The 22,688-nt window shown below is 42.6% G+C and overlaps 1 protein-coding gene across 1 annotated transcript in view; it reads left to right on the top strand.

The window, feature by feature from the left end:
• Positions 1 to 22,688, top strand: part of LOC110531178 (protein piccolo-like) — a 111,312-nt gene that overhangs the window by 32,027 nt on the left and 56,597 nt on the right. The window contains exon 2 of the mRNA XM_036986945.1: positions 17,743 to 18,256. Within this exon, the coding sequence (XP_036842840.1) occupies positions 17,743 to 18,256 (514 nt within the window). The remainder of the gene's footprint in view (positions 1 to 17,742; positions 18,257 to 22,688) is intronic.

Here is a 22,688-nt window from a genome sequence, read left to right on the forward strand (position 1 = left end):
CCAGCTATTTGCATTTAGAAATCCTTTAGTAAAATCCTTAAAGATGCACTCCAGCTATAACAATATCCCATGTATGAATTTGCTCCCTAGTGGCACAGCGGTCTAAGGCACTACATCTCAGTGCAAGACGTGTCACTACAGTCCCTGTATCACATCCGGCTGTGATTGGGAGTTCCATAGGGCGGTGCACAGTTGGGCCGTCATTGTAAATAAGAATTTGTTCTTACCTGACTTTTCTAGTTTAATAAAGGTTAAACAATAAAATAATGATAATAAATACAGTAAGGGTAAAAAAATATATGTTTTAAGCAAAATATGTATATTTTTTTACACAAGTCCAAACTTCAAAGAGTAGGCCATTCAAGGAGTTGGTCTGTGGGGGCCCTCTGATGTCATCAGCCTCTCCCCCTTGCTTGAAGAACAATAGAGAACAAAAAAGGAAACACCTGGACCACCTATTGAGATCAAATCAAATCAAATTGTACTTGTCACATGCGTCGAGTACAACAGGTGTTGTAGACCTTACAGTGAAATGCTTACTTACGAGCCTCTAACCAACAATGCAGTACAAATAAGAATAAGAAATAAAAGTAACAAGTAACTAAAGAACAGCAGTAAAATAACAATACCGGGACTATATACAGGGGGGGTACTGGTACAGAGTCAATGTGCGGGGGCACCAGTTTGTTGAGGTAACTGAGGTAATATGTACACGTAGGTAGAGTTATTAAAGTGACCATGCATAGATGATAGCAACAGATAGCCATTTGATTAGATGTTCAGGAGTCTTATGGCTTGGGAGTAGAAGCTGTTTAGAAGCCTCTTGGACCTAGACTTGGACCTAGACCTAGACTTGGCGCTCCGGTACTGCTGGCCGTGCGGTAGCAGAGAGAACAGTCTATGACTAGGGTGGCTGGAGTCTTTGACAATTTTTAGGGCATTCCTCTGACACCGCCTGGTATAGAGGTCCTGGATGGCAGAAAGCTTGGCCCAGTGATGTATTGGGCTGTTCACACTGCCCTCTGTAGTGCCTTGCGGTCGGAGGCCAAGCGGTTGACATACAAGGCAGTGATGCAACTAGTCAGGATGCTCTAAATGGTGCAGCTGTATAATAAGGATCTGAGGACCCATGCCAGATCCTTTTGTTAAGTAATTCAAGTGATAAATGAGCTGAAAAGGAGACAGGAGTAGGACTTTAAATTGTCAAGTTTGGTTTGAACCCTGTGAACACACATGCACGGCCACACATATGAACACAGGCCTACCCAAAGCAACCTCCGGAACTACGTTCCCCCATTTGGAATTTCGAAACAGCCAAATACAAATCCTATGTCAAACCAGATCCTGTCAGTGCTGTCATTCATTCTTCAATCCGACACTAAACCCGAGGGTTATGTTTAGGCATTCATTCTGAGTAGTTTTGCCTAGCAACGGGGTTGAACCTGTGATTTTTTCCCGAGTAGTAGCTCACCTAACGCCCTTCCCTGTCGTGAGGCTATTAGATGTTAACAGGCACTCACATTGCCCCTAGTGGATGAGTAATTGCAATGTAAATACATCAACTTGCCATCATGTAATTTCACCCTTGCAGAAATCCGTGGCTAGCACGTAATCCACTGGAGTTTGGGCTTGGCCTACCACAAAGCTCCATTATTGTTCAGCAGGGGCAGAGGGACCCAGCACGGAATGTTAAGTGAGTCTGAACGCTCATATTCATTGAAAAACACACAGAGAGAAAAAATGATTACCTGACATTTATTTATTTTATTTATCCTCCTCCCGTCTGTGTGTATACTCGTTCATTCATCTCTTCAGGCCGATAAGAATTTCAATTAAAAAGGACAGAGGAATTGGGGGGGGGGGGGGGATGTTGCAGCCTTGAAGATTCAATTTGAAGATGAGACCGTGCACAGCTATTCTCAGTGAGAGCATGGCTAGCTCCACACAAATTATATTTAGGGAACTATAGCACCTGCGGCCAACTCCACATGCATGGAACACACTATCTCTATCTATAGGGACTATAATAGAATAGATAGGCCTAATAGCCAGGACGTTTAGTGGTGCAAAGTGGCCTGCATAACTGAAATGTATGCATACATATTATTCCACAAGTGCATCGGCCTATTTGATTAGCTTAGTGTCATACTGTACACAGTGCAATGTGATAAAAAGTTAATATATACTAGGCCGATCTCTATTGGATGTGATTCTACACAACAATACCAGTACTGAGGGTGATCAGAAGTGTACAGGGGCATACGAGGAGAGGGTGTGTATGTATCTGTGTGTGTGTGTGTGTGTGTAGGGCTGTTGCTGTGACCATATTACTTCCACATCCGCAGTCATGAGTCATGACCGCAGTAAAATTCCACGCGACCAAGTCACGGTAATCTCCTTTTAAGCACTCAGGACATGCGTTGGTAATATCCAACTAGCTAATGGCCTGGTACTCAGGGCTCTATTGTCCTTTTAACCACTCTGACATCAATGCAATCGAAATTACATCACACACTTATCATCAAAACATTATGGTACTTTTAAAACTCACCTCACTGTGATTGATCAATTTGAAGAAAGACGTTCAACAAGAGATTGAAACTGAGTGGAAAACATGGTCATTATGGATGTTGTTCGAAAGCCTGACAACGGAATTGACTGGATTTCTAAGGTGATGATCAATTCAAAACACCCATATGCATATTAGACCTTATAGGCTTCGGAGCCCAAGCCTGAACAATTTTTTGTTTAAAATAATGATTGTGCAGTTCATTATACAATACATATCCTACTGCACATTATGCACCGCAGAAAAACATGAAGAAAGAAACATTGATTTAAGATGTATTTAATTGGTCTAGCCTATATTCCAAAATGTGACAAACTCTAGTAATCGCCTTTGAGTGTGGACTGTATTATAATGCATACTAGATGAGCTGGTTACTTTATGCTACACTCCAAACGTTCTATTCATGAGTCTGGGAGAGAACGTAGCCCTGGGCCAGTGGGTCCCCAACCATGGGTACTAGGACCCCTGGGGGTACTTGGCCTATCCATTCGTTGAGAAGAATCATGGTAAAATGCACATGAGAGGTACTTCAGGGGTACTCCGGGCAGAGTAAAATCCCTTTTTTTCTGAACCACTGGCCTAGGCGATGCTGTTGGTTCATTGATTGTGCTGGGCGGCTTACAGAGTTATACCTACAATTATAGTGAATTTGTATTTGTTTTTGAATAGCGTAGTAGGCTACCTTTATCTACAGGATTTCCATCTCTCCCATCTCTCTTCCCATCTCTCCTCTCCTTCATCCTTCATTGGGGCGGCAGGGTAGCCTAGTGGTTAGAGCGTTGGACTAGTAACCGGAAAGGTTGCAAGTTCATATCCCCGAGCTGACAAGGTATCTGTTGTTCTACCCACTGTTCTTAGGCCATCATTGAAAATAAGAATTTGTTCTTAACCGACTTGCCTTAAATAAAGGTAAAATAAGAAATACAAAAATTACTTTCTCAAGCATACAGAGAGAGGGGCTGTCAACAGTTGAATAAAATATGTTTTGTTGTGAAAACATGTATGTTCCAGAACAGATTTCACTTGGTTTCCCAAATTAAGTAGCTTCCATTGTTTACAGAGTTTGGGCGGAATATCATCTGTCGCGCAGCGAGATCATGTTCCTCGAACAGCGGTTGATGAGTGGAGTGCGAACAGGCGGGAAAGTAAAAAAAAAAATGGGCCATTCTTAATCGAAACTAATTTAGCGTTTTAGTAAAGACAATATTAAATTGAGAATAGTCTGATGGGTGATAATATGACCGCTGGAGAGAGAGCAGCTTGTGCAGCCTGAGGCAAGGAACAGGCCGCAAGCTTTTTTTGCGACTTTCACAAATCATCAATAGCCTATAGTCGTATCATGCAGCCCATATATGTTTTGAATTCGAAGTCGTTTCTAAGGTTTGTCTCATTACAAACTAAAGTTGCAAAATAAATCTAAATCTAGCATATTGGACCTGTTTCAAATGTTCACTTTTATGCTCAACATAGCCTTCATATGCGCACTAGCTCCGGATTGTGAAAAATATCCGTTCTGTTTTATTCAGCTAAGTTCAATTATATTCTTCTTACTAGCAAATGATATAATATAAAATAATGACACGGGACTTAGAAGCCTATCTTGTCTGCTAAATGAACAAACCTACAGCCTACTACGGCATGCCACATAGCCAAATAACATTCGTTATAAGCCGACTCATATTCTGTTCTTATTAAATACATTTTCTTCATATAATAATGTTTCTTTAGACCTGACTAAAATAAATCATATATTTATTATTATGGTGTATATTAGCAGTTTGTATGAGTGGAGGCCTGGAGATGCTGAACGTGTTTATGTTCATTAACGGTCAATTACCATGAGACCGGCAGTCTTAAGCATGCCAATAACCTGCTGACAACATTCCAAGAGCGCCACAGCCCTAGGCATGTGAATATGCATGAATATACGCACATGTGTATGTGTCTGTCTCACTGGCCGGCAACCCCTCTCTTGGTAGTGTGGTGAGGAAAATGACAATGCAAGGGGTAGTTTCCCGGCTCTCTGCGATGTGGAGCGGAATGCTAAACAGGAGGATTCTTCACAGAGAGCACCCTCTCTGAGCTTTTCCCTTTGATCAATTTCACACAAAACACCCATTTATCGGAGCAGGGGGCTTTCACCACCACGCACAGATCGAAGCCACTGCGCAGCGAACCCAGCAGCCGCAGAAATCAAATCTGCATTCAGAAATTATATTTAGATGTGATTCGTTTGGTTTGGTGGATTTCACAAGGCAGGCTAAATGAAGCGCTCTACCCTTCAGTCAGTTGTGTGTGAGGGGGTTTATGTGTATGTGTGTATTAACGCGTGCAAGCATGTGTGAGTGCACCCTATGCGCTGAGTGTGTGTGAGTGTGTGTGCGCGCGTGTGCCTCCATGTGTCGTTGTGATTCATAGTGCACGGTCTGTTTCACACAGGACCGCTAATGGTATATCTAACTGCAGGATGCAGAGAGCCTGTTTCCCCCCTGAAACGTGGGCAGGTAACAGATGCGGGGAAAATCATGTATGTATGTGTGTGTGTGTGCGTGTGTGAGAATGCGTGTGTATTTATTCTCGTGTCAGTGTGAACTGTACATGTGAACATTCATGTAGCTGCTAAATCTGACCGGGCCAGATGGGTCCGCCCATGCAGGGGTGCTATAAAATGATAATACCAATCCCCTACCAACACGGTTAGGCTCCAGAGAATTTACGATACCTGTTTGTTAAAGAATGCTAGGAGGTAGAGGGAGTTACATAAAATGATTAAAGGATACGTTGGCTACCTTGCTGTTGGAGCATATTGTAACTAAGTGCAGGCCACATGCCACTTGAGTCATCTTAATTTATTATGGTGAACATTTATATTCTAGTGGTCTGGTTTGGCTCCTATACAGTAGAGCAGTGGTATTCAAACTTTTTCATTTCGATTTTTACATCAACAATTAACCTTCAATTCATTACATTTTCATCTCTTATCGAAATGAAAAGTAACCAATAAATACATTAACTCAAGAAAGTTGTCTTTTTCTAATTATCTTTCTCAAAAACGTTTGCATATTGTCCCATACAATAATCGGTCCTATTTTTTGAATCCCACTGCAGTAGAGGAATATTATCCACGTCAAAGCCCACGTGTCACCATCTTTATCGCTGTGTGTATGTGTGTGTAATCACTCCCTTGTGTACCTTATCTTTCTGTGTGTGTGTGTGTGCGTCCGGTACAGTGTATGTACTATGTCTAATAGAACACTGACTGTGGCTGTCAGTGTCAGCAGTTTAGAGTTGGCCCTCGGGTGCCCCTGCCTGCTCGGGATGCTTGCCTGATCAAGTGACGCCTTAAGAGAAGGTCACCGTCGACGTCACCTGCTCCGCTGGTACCAGTAGCACCAGAATGCATCCCTAATGGGACCCTGTTATACAACCCCACTACACAGCAGCACTCGACAGGTGTGCTTTAAATGGGTCATGTTGGACAAGGAAGCTTGATGACGCTGAACTGTAAGGAGTAGTAAGAGTTAATGTTCGGGGTTGAAATTCAACCCTGCTTTTTCTTTTTTTCCCCTTTTTTTTTTACTGTTACAGTGTGTACTGTAGTGGATGAGCTGTCAAGACAAAACGTGAAGAGCCTATTGAAACTGGCTCTGTTTGGGCCTCTGTGTGTGTGCTACGAACTGAAGAATCGGTAGCAGTGAAAGTCCTAGTAATGGCAGTGAAATGAGAGAGAGAGAGAGAGAGAGAGAGAGAGAGAGAGAGAGAGAGAAAAGAAAAAACACACACACCATTAGCCTACTGCAGGAACCTACCCAGCTGTGAACAACAGAGAGAGAGAGACGTTCAAAGAACAGGAGACCCAGCTATACAGTATGACAGCACAACGCGCGGCTAGCTACGACTAGCGCTTTCCTTTCACACATCAGCTTTAATTGGTGACCCCTGAATCTAACCTCCTGTATTAGCCAGCTGAAGAGAAGGGGGAGGCTAGCACGGTCAGAGTCATTAACTTCTTACGCAACACTGATGAATGACCTCCGGGAAACGGCCGGAGCAGGTCTGTAAACACTGAGAAAAAGGTGTTGCGTTGGAGGAAAGTCTTTGCTGAGTAATTATGAGACGCCTGCGTTATTGTAGCGAGGTGTTAGCATCAGTCCGGACGTCTATGAGTCTATTCTGTGGTCGTGTTCTGCTCCTCGGACAGCTCACAAAGAGCTGCTCTGCCCATGCACGGACTCACCCGGTTAATGGGTGAATGTACAAAGCATGACAGGTTCACAGGCCTAAAGCAGCTTGATTCTCTCTCCTCTGCCTCTCTGGCTCTCCTGCTGTCCACAGATGAGAGAGGGGGAGGGAGCTCAGAAATGGCTGCGAGTCTTTCTTACAGCCCCAGTGCTGTTTCATGCTCATTTCCTCGAGCACTTTGAGTGAATCAGGGTAAAGGCTTTAGGTTTAGAATGAGTCACCCCCCACCCCCTTACCTGAGCAGTGTGACCGCTTGATAGTAGGTTGGGCGGCAGCCGCCTTTGTGAGCTGCTTTAGCTTGATGCGCTCCTCTGTATGTGTAATAACACACCCACTACTGGTAATAGATTGAATAAACCCAGGTGTCCTTTTGAAGAGATCCCCCCGCGTACCACATTTGCGTCCCTCTTCTTCTGCAGCATCTGGAGACAGAGGGAATGCTAGACAATCCCTGATCTTTGTAGCAGAAAGCTAAACCTCTCAAAACCTGCTAGGTGAGTGTGTGTGTGTGTGCGTGCGCGCGCGCGCGCGTGTGTGTTTGCACGTGTGTATGTGTGTTTTTGCACGTGTACTGTGTGCGTACACGAGTGTAAGTTTTGTGTTCAACACTGTCCGGAACTGCGCTGGAAAGTTCAACACAAAGGGAAACAAGGAAGAGAAATCAGTTGACTGTTACAAGGCGATAACAGTTTTAAGGCTTCTGTTATGTACCCTGCTTCTTCTCCGACAGGCTTGGTTGTGGCTAGATTTTCACAGCAGTCGGAAACAAATACCGCCTGCCTCAGAGGAGTGAGTAACCTCACACTCTACATTACGCTTTACTTATTTACTTTCCGGCAAACATTTCTATTGGAAGACATGTTTGGAGGGCCACAAAACAATCACCAGCTTGACCACACTTTCTTTTTCAGGGGGTAGATCAGCTTCCCCCTTCCCCTAACTGGAGTAAACTAATAAACAACAACACTTGGGCTTCTACTTCCAGCTTATAAATACTATATAATACTATATGTTCTAAGGCCAGTTTGATTGCTTCTTTAACCAGCACAACAGATTCAGCTGTGCTTAACATACAGTGCCTTGCGAAAGTATTCGGCCCCCTTGAACTTTGCGACCTTTTGCCACATTTCAGGCTTCAAACATAAAGATATAAAACTGTATTTTTTGTGACGAATCAACAACAAGTGGGACACAATCATGAAGTGGAACGACATTTATTGGATATTTCAAACTTTTTTAACAAATCAAAAACTGAAAACTTGGCTGTGCAAAATTATTCAGCCCCTTTATTTTCAGTGCAGCAAACTCTCTCCAGAAGTTCAGTGAGGATCTCTGAATGATCCAATGTTGACCTAAATGACTAATGATGATGAATACAATCCACCTGTGTGTAATCAAGTCTCCGTATAAATGCACCTGCGCCGTGATAGTCTCAGAGGTCCGTTAAAAGCGCAGAGAGCATCATGAAGAACAAGGAACACACCAGGCAGGTCCGAGATACTGTTGTGAAGAAGTTTAAAGCCGGATTTGGATACAAAAAGATTTCCCAAGCTTTAAACATCCCAAGGAGCACTGTGCAAGCGATAATATTGAAATGGAAGGAGCATCAGACCACTGCAAATCTACCAAGACCTGGCCGTCCCTCTAAACTTTCAGCTCATACAAGGAGAAGACTGATCAGAGATGCAGCCAAGAGGCCCATGATCACTCTGGATGAACTGCAGAGATCTACAGCTGAGGTGGGAGACTCTGTCCATAGGACAACAATCAGTCGTATATTGCACAAATCTGGCCTTTATGGAAGAGTGGCAAGAAGAAAGCCATTTCTTAAAGATATCCATAAAAAGTGTTGTTTAAAGTTTGCCACAAGCCACCTGGGAGACACACCATACATGTGGAAGAAGGTGCTCTGGTCAGATGAAACCAAAATTGAACTTTTTGGCAACAATGCAAAACGTTATGTTTGGCGTAAAAGCAACACAGCTCATCACCCTGAACACACCATGCCCACTGTCAAACATGGTGGTGGCAGCATCATGGTTTGGGCCTGCTTTTCTTCAGCAGGGACAAGGAAGATGGTTAAAATTGATGGGAAGATGGATGGAGCCAAATACAGGACCATTCTGGAAGAAAACCTGATGGAGTCTGCAAAAGACCTGAGACTGGGACGGAGATTTGTCTTCCAACAAGACAATGATCCAAAACATAAAGCAAAATCTACAATGGAATGGTTCAAAAATAAACATATCCAGGTGTTAGAATGGCCAAGTCAAAGTCCAGACCTGAATCCAATCGAGAATCTGTGGAAAGAACTGAAAACTGCTGTTCACAAATGCTCTCCATCCAACCTCACTGAGCTCGAGCTGTTTTGCAAGGAGGAATGGGAAAAAATGTCAGTCTCTCGATGTGCAAAACTGATAGAGACATACCCCAAGTGACTTACAGCTGTAATTGCAGCAAAAGGTGGCGCTACAAAGTATTAACTTAAGGGGGCTGAATAATTTTGCACGCCCAATTTTTCAGTTTTTGATTTGTTAAATAGGTTTGAAATATCCAATAAATGTCGTTCCACTTCATGATTGTGTCCCACTTGTTGTTGATTCGTCACAAAAAAATACAGTTTTATATCTTTATGTTTGAAGCCTGAAATGTGGCAAAAGGTCGCAAAGTTCAAGGGGGCCGAATACTTTCGCAAGGCACTGTAATTGCAAAAGGGTTTTCTAATGATGAATTAGCCTTTTAAATGGATAAACTTGGATTCGCTAACACAACGTGCCATTGGAACACAGGAGTGATGGTTGCTGATAATGGGCCTCTGTACCCCTATGTAGATGTTCCATAAAAAATGTGTTGTTTCCAGCTACAATAGTCATTTACAACATTAACAATGTCTACACTGTGTTTATGATCGATTAGATGTTATTTTAATTGGAATTTTCTTTCAAAAACAAGGACATTTCTAAGTGACGCCAAACTTTTGAACGGTAGTGTACATTTTACGGACACAATCTTTTTTTACGATAGTTATATTTAGTTTGTTTTTAGTCCTGGCCTTCTTCTACCCTCAACCTCTCCCATCCATTTCTGATGTCCATCCAGTTAGATTTCTATTTGACATATATTTTTAACTGTGCTATTTCACAAAAGTCCTGAACCTAAATACATTTTACACACACAGTGTATTTTACATGTGTTATCTTGTTATCAGTCCCACCCTCCAGCTCCATTCAAACCCTCCCGTCTATCCGCTGTGCAATCTGGTTTCCGAGCCGGTCACGGGTGCACCTCAGCCACACTCAAGGTACTAAACGATATCATAACCGCCATCGATAAAAGACAGTACTGTGCAGCCGTCTTCATCGACCTTGCCAAGGCTTTCGACTCTGTCAATCACCATATTCTTATCGGCAGACTCAGTAGCCTCGGTTTTTCGGATGACTGCCTTGCCTGGTTCACCAATTACTTTGCAGACAGAGTTCAGTGTGTCAAATCGGAGGGCATGCTGTCCGGTCCTCTGGCAGTCTCTATGGGGGTGCCACAGGGTTCAATTCTCGGGCCGACTCTTTTCTCTGTATACATCAATGATGTTGCTCTTGCTGCGGGCGATTCCCTGATCCACCTCTACGCAGACGACACCATTCTATATACTTTCGGCCCGTCATTGGACACTGTGCTATCTAACCTCCAAACAAGCTTCAATGCCATACAACACTCCTTCCGTGGAATCAGACTGCTCTTAAACGCTAGTAAAACCAAATGCATGCTTTTCAACCGATCGCTGCCTGCACCCGCATGCCCGCCTAGCATCACCACCCTGGATGGTTCCGACCTAGAATATGTGGACATCTATAAGTACCTAGGTGTCTGGCTAGACTGCAAACTCTCCTTCCAGACTCATATCAAACATCTCCAATCGAAAATCAAATCAAGAGTCGGCTTTCTATTCCGCAACAAAGCCTCCTTCACTCACGCCGCCAAGCTTACCCTAGTAAAACTGACTATCCTACCGATCTTCGGCGATGTCATCTACAAAATGGCTTCCAACACTCTACTCAGCAAACTGGATGCAGTCTATCACAGTGCCATCCGTTTTGTCACTAAAGCACCTTATACCACCCACCACTGCGACTTGTATGCTCTAGTCGGCTGGCCCTCGCTACATATTCGTCGCCAGACCCACTGGCTCCAGGTCATCTACAAGTCCATGCTAGGTAAAGCTCCGCCTTATCTCAGCTCACTGGTCACGATGGCAACACCCATCCGTAGCACGCGCTCCAGCAGGTGTATCTCACTGATCATCCCTAAAGCCAACACCTCATTTGGCCGCCTTTCGTTCCAGTACTCTGCTGCCTGTGACTGGAACGAATTGCAAAAATCACTGAAGTTGGAGACTTTTATCTCCCTCACCAACTTCAAACATCAGCTATCTGAGCAGCTAACCGATCGCTGCAGCTGTACATAGTCTATTGGTAAATAGCCCACCCATTTTCACCTACCTCATCCCCATACTGTTTTTATTTATTTATTTTTCTGCTCTTTTGCACACCAATATCTCTACCTGTACATGACCATCTGATCATTTATCACTCCAGTGTTAATCTGCAAAATTGTAATTATTCGCCTACCTCATGCCTTTTGCACACATTGTATATAGACTCCCCCTTTGTTTTCTACTGTGTTATTGACTTGTTAATTGTTTACTCCATGTGTAACTCTGTGTTGTCTGCTCATACTGCTATGCTTTATCTTGGCCAGGTCACAGTTGCAAATGAGAACTTGTTCTCAACTAGCCTACCTGGTTAAATAAAGGTGAAATAAAAAAAATAAAAAAAATAAAAAATATATATCTCTTAACACCATTCATATTGGATCTCTATTTGCCATATATTTTTAAACTGTGCTGTGATGCTTCACTACACTTCTGAACCTTTCTATTCTCACAGTTACTACAGATTGTAAATTAAAGATGAACATTTTTGTTAAAAGTATTATTATATTATTGATCGATTGACTGTGACTTTTCAAATCACCCAGTATTGCTATCTGCAGAGTTAGTTCTGGGTAAATGTTGCAATTCTTCAGCCATTCCTGGACCTGTGACCAAAAACAAGCTACATATGGACAGTACCAAAATAAATGATCGAATGACTCTGCCTCTTCGCAGCAAAATCTGCAGAGCTGGGAAGATTGTATCCCCCATATATATACCTGTGTGTATATATATATATAGATATATATAACATTCTATTGGTTGCAAGAATTTTGTATAATCCTTTAAATTCAACAATTCTAAGTTTTGAATCCGGCGTCGTTTTGCATGTCAATTCATAAACCATGTGCATTGGAATCGGTACATCGAAATCTCTTCCCAACTATTTTGCAATCTATATTGCACAGCTGTCATTTTTGGTCCTTAAATGAAACTGGTATATATTTTTATTTATCACAATTTGCTTTAACCAATTTTGGTCTTTAATGCAGGACCGACAGACAAGTTCCTTACTTTTTCCCCCTTCCACTTGCCGCTTCTATTTTTGTGGTAATGCTGCTATCAGTTGGTTGTAATTTTGGGTAGAGCAGACATTTCCATGTATTTGTGTTAGCTGCATGTGACAACACCACCAGTCCTACTTATTTATGATATAATTTACAAAGATTATACAGTGCCTTGCAAAAGTATTCATCCCCTTGGCATTTTTCCTATTTTGTTGCATTACAATCTGTAATTTAAATGGATTTTTATTTGGATTTCCTGTAATGGGGGGTGAATAGTTATGCACGCTCAAGTTTTATGTTTTTATTGTCTTATTTCTTGTTTGTTTCACAATAAAAAAAACATATTTCATCTTCAAAGTGGTAGACATGTTATGTAAATCAAATCTCCCCAAAATCCATTTTAATTCCAGGTTGTAAGGCAACAAAGTAGGAAACATTCTAAGGGGTGAATCCTTTGCTAGCCGCTGAACCTTTTTTTTTTATTCTCGAAAAATAAAGTTTTTTACAATTAGTATATTTGAGTTTAACCACCAGATTTGTTGTATTATTTGTTCTATCTTTTCTGGTGGATTAAACTGAAATTGCAACCAACTTTCTATGGCTTCTTTAAAAAATAACAATATTTTGGAGATGATTTGGTTTTCAAATAACCGAAAGTGAGTGGTTGGAATCTGAATAATGGGAAAAAAGGCCATTCTTGAACATGGGGTGAGACATTCTTCTAATTTGCGATAAAGCAGTTCCGATTTAATTATAATTTTTGTATGACTGATGCCTTTAGTGAGAGGTCTAATGCTTTAATATTTAATCATTTCTGCAATCCGAATTCATATTAATTATATAAATAGGCCCATTTAATTTTGTCTGGTTTGCCATTCCCCCTCCAAATATTTTTTGCTCAGATAATTTAAAATCAGCCGGGCTAGACAATCTGGACCCTTTTTTTCTAAAATTATCTGCCGAAATTGTTGCCACCCCTATTACTAGCCTATTCAACCTCTCTTTCGTGTCGTCTGAGATTCCCAAAGATTGGAAAGCAGCTGCGGTCATCCCCCTCTTCAAAGGGGGGGACACTCTTGACCCAAACTGCTACAGACCTATATCTATCCTACCATGCCTTTCTAAGGTCTTCGAAAGCCAAGTCAACAAACAGATTACCGACCATTTCGAATCTCACCATACCTTCTCTGCTATGCAATCTGGTTTCAGAGCTGGTCATGGGTGCACCTCAGCCACGCTCAAGGTCCTAAACGATATCTTAACCGCCATCGATAAGAAACATTACTGTGCAGCCGTATTCATTGATCTGGCCAAGGCTTTCGACTCTGTCAATCACCACATCCTCATCGGCAGACTCAACAGCCTTGGTTTCTCAAATGATTGCCTCGCCTGGTTCACCAACTACTTCTCTGATAGAGTTCAGTGTGTCAAATCGGAGGGTCTGTTGTCCGGACCTCTGGCAGTCTCTATGGGTGTGCCACAGGGTTCAATTCTTGGACCGGCTCTCTTCTCTGCATACATCAATGAGGTCGCTCTTGCTGCTGGTGAGTCTCTGATCCACCTCTACGCAGACGACACCATTCTGTGTACTTCCGGCCCTTCTTTGGACACTGTGTTAACAACCCTCCAGGCAAGCTTCAATGCCATACAACTCTCCTTCCGTGGCCTCCAATTGCTCTTAAATACAAGTAAAACTAAATGCATGCTCTTCAACCGATCGCTACCTGCACCTACCCGCCTGTCCAACATCACTACTCTGGACGGCTCTGACTTAGAATACGTGGACAACTACAAATACTTAGGTGTCTGGTTAGACTGTAAACTCTCCTTCCAGACCCATATCAAACATCTCCAATCCAAAGTTAAATCTAGAATTGGCTTCCTATTTTGCAACAAAGCATCCTTCACTCATGCTGCCAAACATACCCTTGTAAAACTGACCATCCTACCAATCCTCGACTTTGGCGATGTCATTTACAAAATAGCCTCCAATACCCTACTCAACAAATTGGATGCAGTCTATCACAGTGCAATCCGTTTTGTCACCAAAGCCCCATATACTACCCACCATTGCGACCTGTACGCTCTCGTTGGCTGGCCCTCGCTTCATACTCGTCGCCAAACCCACTGGCTCCATGTCATCTACAAGACCCTGCTAGGTAAAGTCCCCCCTTATCTCAGCTCGCTGGTCACCATAGCATCTCCCACCTGTAGCACACGCTCCAGCAGGTATATCTCTCTAGTCACCCCCAAAACCAATTCTTTCTTTGGCCGCCTCTCTTTCCAGTTCTCTGCTGCCAATGACTGGAACGAACTACAAAAATCTCTGAAACTGGAAACACTTATCTCCCTAACTAGCTTTAAGCACCAACTGTCAGAGCAGCTCACAGATTACTGCACCTGTACATAGCCCACCTATAATTTAGCCCAAACAACTACCTCTTTCCCAACTGTATTTAATTTATTTATTTATTTTGCTCCTTTGCACCCCATTATTTTTATTTCTACTTTGCACATTCTTCCATTGCAAAACTACCATTCCAGTGTTTTACTTGCTATATTGTATTTACCTTGCCACCATGGCCTTTTTTGCCTTTGCCTCCCTTCTCACCTCATTTGCTCACATTGTATATAGACTTGTTTCTACTGTATTATTGACTGTATGTCTGTTTTATTCCATGTGTAACTCTGTGTCGTTGTATCTGTCGAACTGCTTTGCTTTATCTTGGCCAGGTCGCAATTGTAAATGAGAACTTGTTCTCAACTAGCCTACCTGGTTAAATAAAGGTAAAATAAAAAAATAACTAAATAGCAGATCGCTAGGTGTAGGCAAAACCAAATAGGTCAACTGATTTGACCGATGATTTTTCCACAAATATTTTCCTTTCCATGGTAGCAAGATCTTATCTATTTTTGCGAACTTTCTATAAAAATGTGAGATTATTTATTTCTTTTGGCATATGCATAACGAGTATGTCAACATCCCCGTCAGACCATTTTATTGATGAACTACACAGTAATGCAAAAGTTGTCTTTTTTTTAGAGATCCAAAACGTAATATTGTACACTTATCATAAATTGATTTTAATCCATAGAGGTTAGACAAAGTATTCAGATCCTCTATGAGGCTGTGGGGATTCTAATTGTGGATTCAAAAGAAAACATGAATTATCAGCGTGCAATGATACCTCTAGTTTTAACAGCTAACATTTCGATGGCAAAAATAAATAGATATGCCGATAGTGGACAACCTTGTGTTACTCCTCTTGACAGTTTAAATCTTTCTGAGAAGTAGCCATTATTTTCTATTTTACACCTAGGGCTACTATACATAACTTTAACCCATTTTATGAGAGATTCTCCAAAATTGAAATATTCCAGGCATTTATATTTAAACTCCAGTCATACTTTATCAAATGTCATTTTAAAGTCAGCTATGAATACCAGGCCTGGTTTCCCAGAATGTTCTATTGTTTCCGGTACTTGTCTTATATTATCTCTAATGTATAGTCCATGTAAAAAAAAACTTCTGATTAGGATAAATAATATCCGACAATACCTTTTTAATTCTATGCGCTAAGCATTTTGCTAGAACTTTTGCATCACAACACTGAAGTGTAAGAGGCCACCAATTTTTTTAAGTGGACCGGATCTTTATATTTACCACTTGGATACTGTTTCTGTAATAATGATATCAGACCTTCTTGTTGCGTGTCCGTATATCTACCGTTTATATAGGACTGGTTAAAACATGCTTATAATGGTCCTCTGAATATATATTTTAAAAAAAAGTTTTCCTGGATTGAAAGGCTTTAATTGCATCAAGAAGTTCCTCCTCTGTAATTTGGCCTTCACATGAGTCCTTCTGTACAGCTGTTAATTTTACATTATTAATAGGGGGAAAAAATCATACAATTAGCTTCGGTTAGTGGAGATGCAGAAGACATATGCTTAAAGTACTTTACTTCCTCTTTTAAAAATATTGTTTGGTGAATCATAGGTAACAAGTTTCAGTCAATTATTTCTGGTAGCATTCTATGTTGAAGATTTAAAAATAATTTGGTGCATTTTTCCCTCATATTCCATCCAGTTCGCTTTATGTTTTATAATATATTACACTGGATCTTTCTTGAATAAGTTCCTCCATTTCTTTTTCTGTGCCTCTATGGTGGAGTTTTGATTGCTATCTATCTGTACTGTTAGTCCTTCCATTTTCTTTGTTAATATGGACTCTTTTGACCTAAATTGCTTTTGTTTTATAGATGAGTACTAAATTGCATGGCCTCTAAAGGCACATTTAAAAGTGTCCCATGTATCCACTAATTCCTATATAGAAGTGCATGAGCATGATACGTTGAGGTGTGATTTCCTTTACGGTCCATAGAGTTATTTAGATTACTGAATGAAAAGATGATTATTATATTTTTTTAACATGGAGAGTACAGTACGCACAGTGCTTGAGTTAATAATGGATCCTTTGTTAAAAATGTAATTAACATTTGAACCATTTTAGCCTGCATACAGACACATGGCAAACATATTGTTCACATTAGGTGGGACTGATTTCGTTGTTTACTTTAGGTGGGACTGTAAGCGTTTAGGACAAAGTGAGTCATGTCTATGTGTAAGTGGACAGCGCCATGGTGCTAAAACGGTGCTGAAATGGCTCATGGTGCTGAAATGGCACAAGCACGGTAGAAGCTACCGGACAGCCTGCAAAAAAAAAAACGTATGCACTTTAGCCTGCTTTCTATGTGTTGAACCCCTCATTATAGCACTTTGCTCCAGCCGCCTGGTTGGTTTGATGCTCCTGTGGCCTTTGTAGCCTTTTACCTGCTGGGGTAGAGCTTACAGTGAAGAGGGCAAACTGTTATGAGAGCTGCCAGGAGACATTTAACATCATTAGACCAGATGAGACTGTATTAAGTGTACACACGCACGCACTGCCTCCCTAAGTCCGCTCCATGTGAAGGTCACTAGGTGAAGTCTGGCTCGCAGGGCTTTGAGTAGATGTGAATTTGGAGACAGTAACTTCAGATCTAAGGCGTGGGGGTGGATGAGAGAGATTTTGTGACATTCACATGTAGCTGAAAGCAAATGTCTCATACCGACTCAGGCTGTCGCAAAATAGGTCTCTCCCTACAATGAATACTTGTGTCAAACTCCCCATGAATCAACTGAAGCAAATTAAGCAAATGATTGGCCGGAACTACTGTGGTTCTCTTTGATCCAAATTGATGGTTTCCCCAGATCAGAGCAGTTTTTCAGTGTTTTGTTTCGGTCTTAGCCGGAGGTGAGGGACATTTTTTGATAGAATAATAAGATTCAGGGATACTGACCAAACCACCAAATATATTGTTCACAATCTGTAGATTGTGCTAAACAGAAGGGATGTTATATTTGAAATTAATTTGATTCCTGTTATTTTTCTTCAGGGTTCCCATGGGGAGTCCTAAATCTGGGATGCAGACTGGCTATGGAGGAATGGGTGGAGGAGGAGGTCAGAGACTGGCCAACCAAGAGAGCCACAGGCCGATGCAGCATAGCTCAGGCCTAGTCCATGGCTCAGGCCACGGCCCAGGCCCAGGGCAGGCTCAGGGTTATGGGCCAGGGATGGGTGCTGGGATGGGTGGTGGTCCAGGTCAGCATGGCCAGAGCCCCGGTCAGCCCGGTCAGCACGCCTCCAGACGAAACCTCCAGGTGGACTTTAGCGGTTCGGGTGGCCGGACGGGTCGCTCCTCCTCAATGTCCCCGGACCGTGGGATCACTCCCACCTCACCCTACTCAGTGCCCCAGATCGCCCCCATGCCCGTCAGCAAGCTGTGCCCACTCTGCTCCACCACGGAGCTGACCAATCCGCCGGCCCTGCCAAACTACAACACCTGCACACAGTGCCGCTCCACCGTCTGCAACCAGTGTGGCTTCAACCCCAACCCCCACCTCACAGAGGTAAGCAACAAGCACTGCCTGTTAACATGCTGACTCTAATACAGCTAGAGGTGCCATTGGCTCCAGTCCAGAGTGCTGGTCTAGGATCAGTGTTCTCCATACCTTAATACTTAGGGAATGCAACCAGTCTACTAAATAAAACTGACTCCAGATCAGCTCTTAAGGGGCACCTTATCGCTTCATGTTTAGTCACAAAAATAAGCACATCCTTTTATATCTAGAGACCTTGCGGAGTCCTGGTGTGAGGCCTAAAGAAGTAAGTTTCTATAGACTCAAGTCTCTCTCATGCAGATATATGTCATTTAGTCTTCTCCAATATCTGAGTCCCAGACATAGAAAAGGCCCTTCCTTAATGAGTGTGAAGCTCTCCCATCTCCTGTGTCTCCAGTTTCTGTGACCTCTCTCTCTCGGCGAGAGCCCGACAGCCTGCTGTCAGTAGGGTGTCCCGCCTAGGCCGTCTTAGCGTCTTCGTCGGTCTCGCTTGTCAGCTTCTGTTTTGACAGCAGCCATTGGCAGGAGATTGACAGGGAGGCCGTCTCTCTGTCCTTCCCCTCAACGTGTGGGCAGGCGGGCAAGCGGCACCAGGTAGGCAGGTTTTAGAGAATGAAGTGAGGGAGGAGATGCTGTGGCATGTTTTTCGCCCCAAGGATGCGGTGTTGAGATGAGTTCTAGTCGGCCTGCCATCATGTCTTATTGTGAGAGTCATTTGGGTGTATTATATTCTGGGAGTGGGACCAGGGAGAGAGAGAATGTGGGGAAATGATGAAGAGAGAGTGGGAAGTGGAGTGTTAGAGAAACACGGCCAAGAAAGAGAGCGATGAGGGAGAAAGAGAGAAGGGGGGAGAAAGAGTGAGAGTGTGTGTATTGGTAAGTGGCAGTAATTTCTCTCGAGGCGATGACAGAATCTCCATTAGTCTACTAAGGCAGGATGGAGTGTGTAGGGTGTAGGGTGTATGGTAAATGCCTGAAGGTGCACTTAGACGTAAGGGATGGATTGAAATTTACAGAATGGGTACCTGTAGTAAAATGGGGGAGGGTCATGCTTTTTCAATTTCAGGGGAGGGTTTAGTTTAAAAAATATATATGTAGTCCAGGGCAGGGTCGTGTTTGGAGAAGCAGGGAGCAAAGTTATATTTCTAAGACTGTGGCGGTCGGTGCCGTTTAAGATAAGGGAGGACTTTGTTTTTGTTTTTATGAGCATAGATTTATTTCTATTTGAGCATATTGGATGACTGTCATTCATTTTCCATTCACCAAGCTCAAAGTAACACCGACAGGTTTAGGTTACAACATGACACTCAAATTTTCCCTATACCCATCATTAGGTTGCTACAACCTAGCCTATGAATGAACGTTTACAACGTAGGTGCACACAGGTCGAGAGAAAAAAGTGAGTAATCAAGGTAACAGTGACAAATTCAAGTATGCTTATCTCCGTTTCGCTCCGTTTGCTTTCATTTAAGAAATGTTTTTCAACAGAATTGGCAGAATGAACACACCTCTGATAACCGTAAGCACAGTTTACTTTCATAGCAACCACATACAAACCGCATGATAATTTGCTCGTTGTATAATTTCTTCTTCATCTACGCGCTCTCCTCCTCTCACCTTTTCCCTTCGTTTGTGGACTTCAGTGCACAATAAAACAGATGAAAAAACCTTTCCAAGCCAAACCTTCATCCCATTACCGTTAACCACTACACACAGCCTACACTGTTGTCACCATATTAGCTAACACAGCTAGCGACTAGAATTAACGCGTTAGTAAACCCGCTACAATCATGCAGTACAGTGTACAGCAAGCAGTTTAGCAGTTTTACCGGCGGGCCCCGTTGGCAATACATTTATAAAACCAAAAGCTTACCTTGACTTGTAAGAGGTCCAGTGTTGGATAGCCATAGCCAGCTAGCTAACATAGCATCCTGCTCTGTTTGAGCCAGGTGTTTGAGTAGGCTAAACTAGCTAGCTACATTTGCTAGATAAGTGAAAGTAAAAAACAAATACAACTAATTATCTCTCTCTCTCCCTCTCTTGCGACTCCTTCATTTCTAAAGAAATTAATTTGTTAAAAATCGTTCACCTATTGTCATTCTCTCTCTTTGAGTCAACTATTCACCACATTTTCTGCACTGCAATGCTAGCTCTAGCTTATGCTTTCAGTACTAGATTGATTCTCAGATATTTTGATTGGGTCGACAACATGTCAGCTCTGATAGGTTGGAGGACATCCTCCAGAAGTTGTCATAATTACTGTTTATCTGCATGGAAGGGGGAGAAAACTATCAGTCTCCTAGGTTTTGTATTGATTGTATTGCATTCAATGTACCCAGAGGAGGACGGAAACTAACTGTCCTCCGGCTACACCATGATGCGGCCCCAGAGAGCGCTGTTGAGGGTACTGTAGACCTTCATTGCAAAACAGTGTGTTTTAATCAATTAAACATTGAAAGTCAATATATATAAAAAATATTTTAAAAAATAAAAAGAGTTCTTAACAGGGCGTGTTTTTTTTTTTACCCTGGTGACTTGAATATATTTAGTATAGTTTTATCTGAAAATGTTTTTTTTTTTATTCACTGAGGGGGAGGGTCCTCCCCTTCCTCCTCTGAGGAGCCTCCACTGTTCTAAGATAGCTGCTGGGATGGTGTAAATAAAACTAGGCTGCCTTACACACCGAAATAGATATTCCAACCCTGAGCCCCAGCCTGCTTTGCTCTTGCTAAAAAATATTTTTTTTTGTGCTGCCTAACCAGTGCTGTGCTGTGTAAGCCTACTGTGGCAGATCAAGGCGAGAGTCAAAGAATTCTTCAGAAAATAGATTTTGATTAGGCCAAGTCCAAAAGACGCTATATCTTGCACCTGGACTAGCCTATAGCCTATGTTATGTTCAATTTGAGAAGGAGAGCGCAAAGATGAGGAGGACTAGAGGTCAACCTTAATAGCTTCCTACAACGATAATTGATTTCAATAAACACAATATGTTCCTTGCCCATGATGTGTTTATCAGAGTTATTGTCCTCACAATAAGCCATGTTTGAGTAACTTACATTGTGGTCCTGAAACTTGAAGCAGCAGTCACAGCGCAATCAATCGGAAATAGACAGCTCATGGTGCTCATGGTGCTGAAGTAAGCAAATTCCAGTTGACATTATTCATTTCAACCGTCTTCATTTTAATTAGACTAACAACAAGAGGGCTTTGTGTTGGAGCCTATTTCTTCCAAAGAAATAAGAGGTAGGGCTACCTCTTTGACAGAATACATTTGTCTTTAGGCTTCTATATAACGTTATATAGATTTTTGTCGGGCCAATTCCTCCACCCACGAAGCACTCTTTAAATATCCTAACTCTGTGTCAGTGAACCAGGCAGTTAAATTCAAACAATAAATAAAACCGAGGAGACATAAAATTGAGAAGGGAAGTAACCTAATTTTGTCACTATCAATCGATTAAGCTATTCACTTTCGGTACAATAGAAGATGTTTAAACCCAGACATCTTTAAGGGAAACACTTGTGACCTTGTCTCGTTGGGTTAAGTTATGGAAGAAGAGTAGCCAGCAGTTAAAGCTTATATTTTTCTGCATCGGTAGACATACTGTCTGGGGTGGAAAGGTAGGCCTACTGTCTGGGGTGGAAAGGTAGGCCTACTGTCTGGGGTGGAAAGGTAGGCCTACTGTCTGGGGTGGAAAGGTAGGCCTACTGTCTGGGGTGGAAAGGTAGTGCTACTGTCTGGGGTGGAAAGGTAGGTCTACTGTCTGGGGTGGAAAGGTAGGCCTACTGTCTGGGGTGGAAAGGTAGGCCTACTGTCTGGGGTGGAAAGGTAGGTCTACTGTCTGGGGTGGAAAGGTAGGCCTACTGTCTGGGGTGGAAAGGTAGGCCTGCTGTCTGGGGTGGAAAGGTAGGCCTACTGTCTGGGGTGGAAAGGTAGGCCTACTGTCTGGGGTGGAAAGGTAGACCTACTGTCTGGGGTGGAAAGGTAAACCTACTATCTGGGGTGGAAAGGTAGGCCTACTGTCTGGGGTGGAAAGGTAGACCTACTATCTGGGGTGGAAAGGTAGGCCTACTGTCTGGGGTGGAAAGGTAGGCCTACTGTCTGGGGTGGAAAGGTAGGCCTATTGTCTGGGGTGGAAAGGTAGGCCTACTGTCTGGGGTGGAAAGGTAGTGCTACTATCTGGGGTGGAAAGGTAGGCCTACTGTCTGGGGTGGAAAGGTAGACCTACTGCCTGGGGTGGAAAGGTAGGCCTACTGTCTGGGGTGGAAAGGTAGGCCTACTGTCTGGGGTGAAAAGGTAGGCCTACTGTCTGGGGTGGAAAGGTAGTAGGGTGGAAAGGTAGGCCTACTGTCTGGGGTTGAAAGGTAGGCCTAGGTTTTGAAAGAAGCCTACCAAGCTCAAAATCCTAATGACGTCTCATATTAAATTATTTGCAAACAG

The sequence above is a fragment of the Oncorhynchus mykiss genome, chromosome 9, assembly GCF_013265735.2.
Source record: "Oncorhynchus mykiss isolate Arlee chromosome 9, USDA_OmykA_1.1, whole genome shotgun sequence".
Taxonomy (NCBI): Eukaryota; Metazoa; Chordata; class Actinopteri; order Salmoniformes; family Salmonidae; genus Oncorhynchus; species Oncorhynchus mykiss.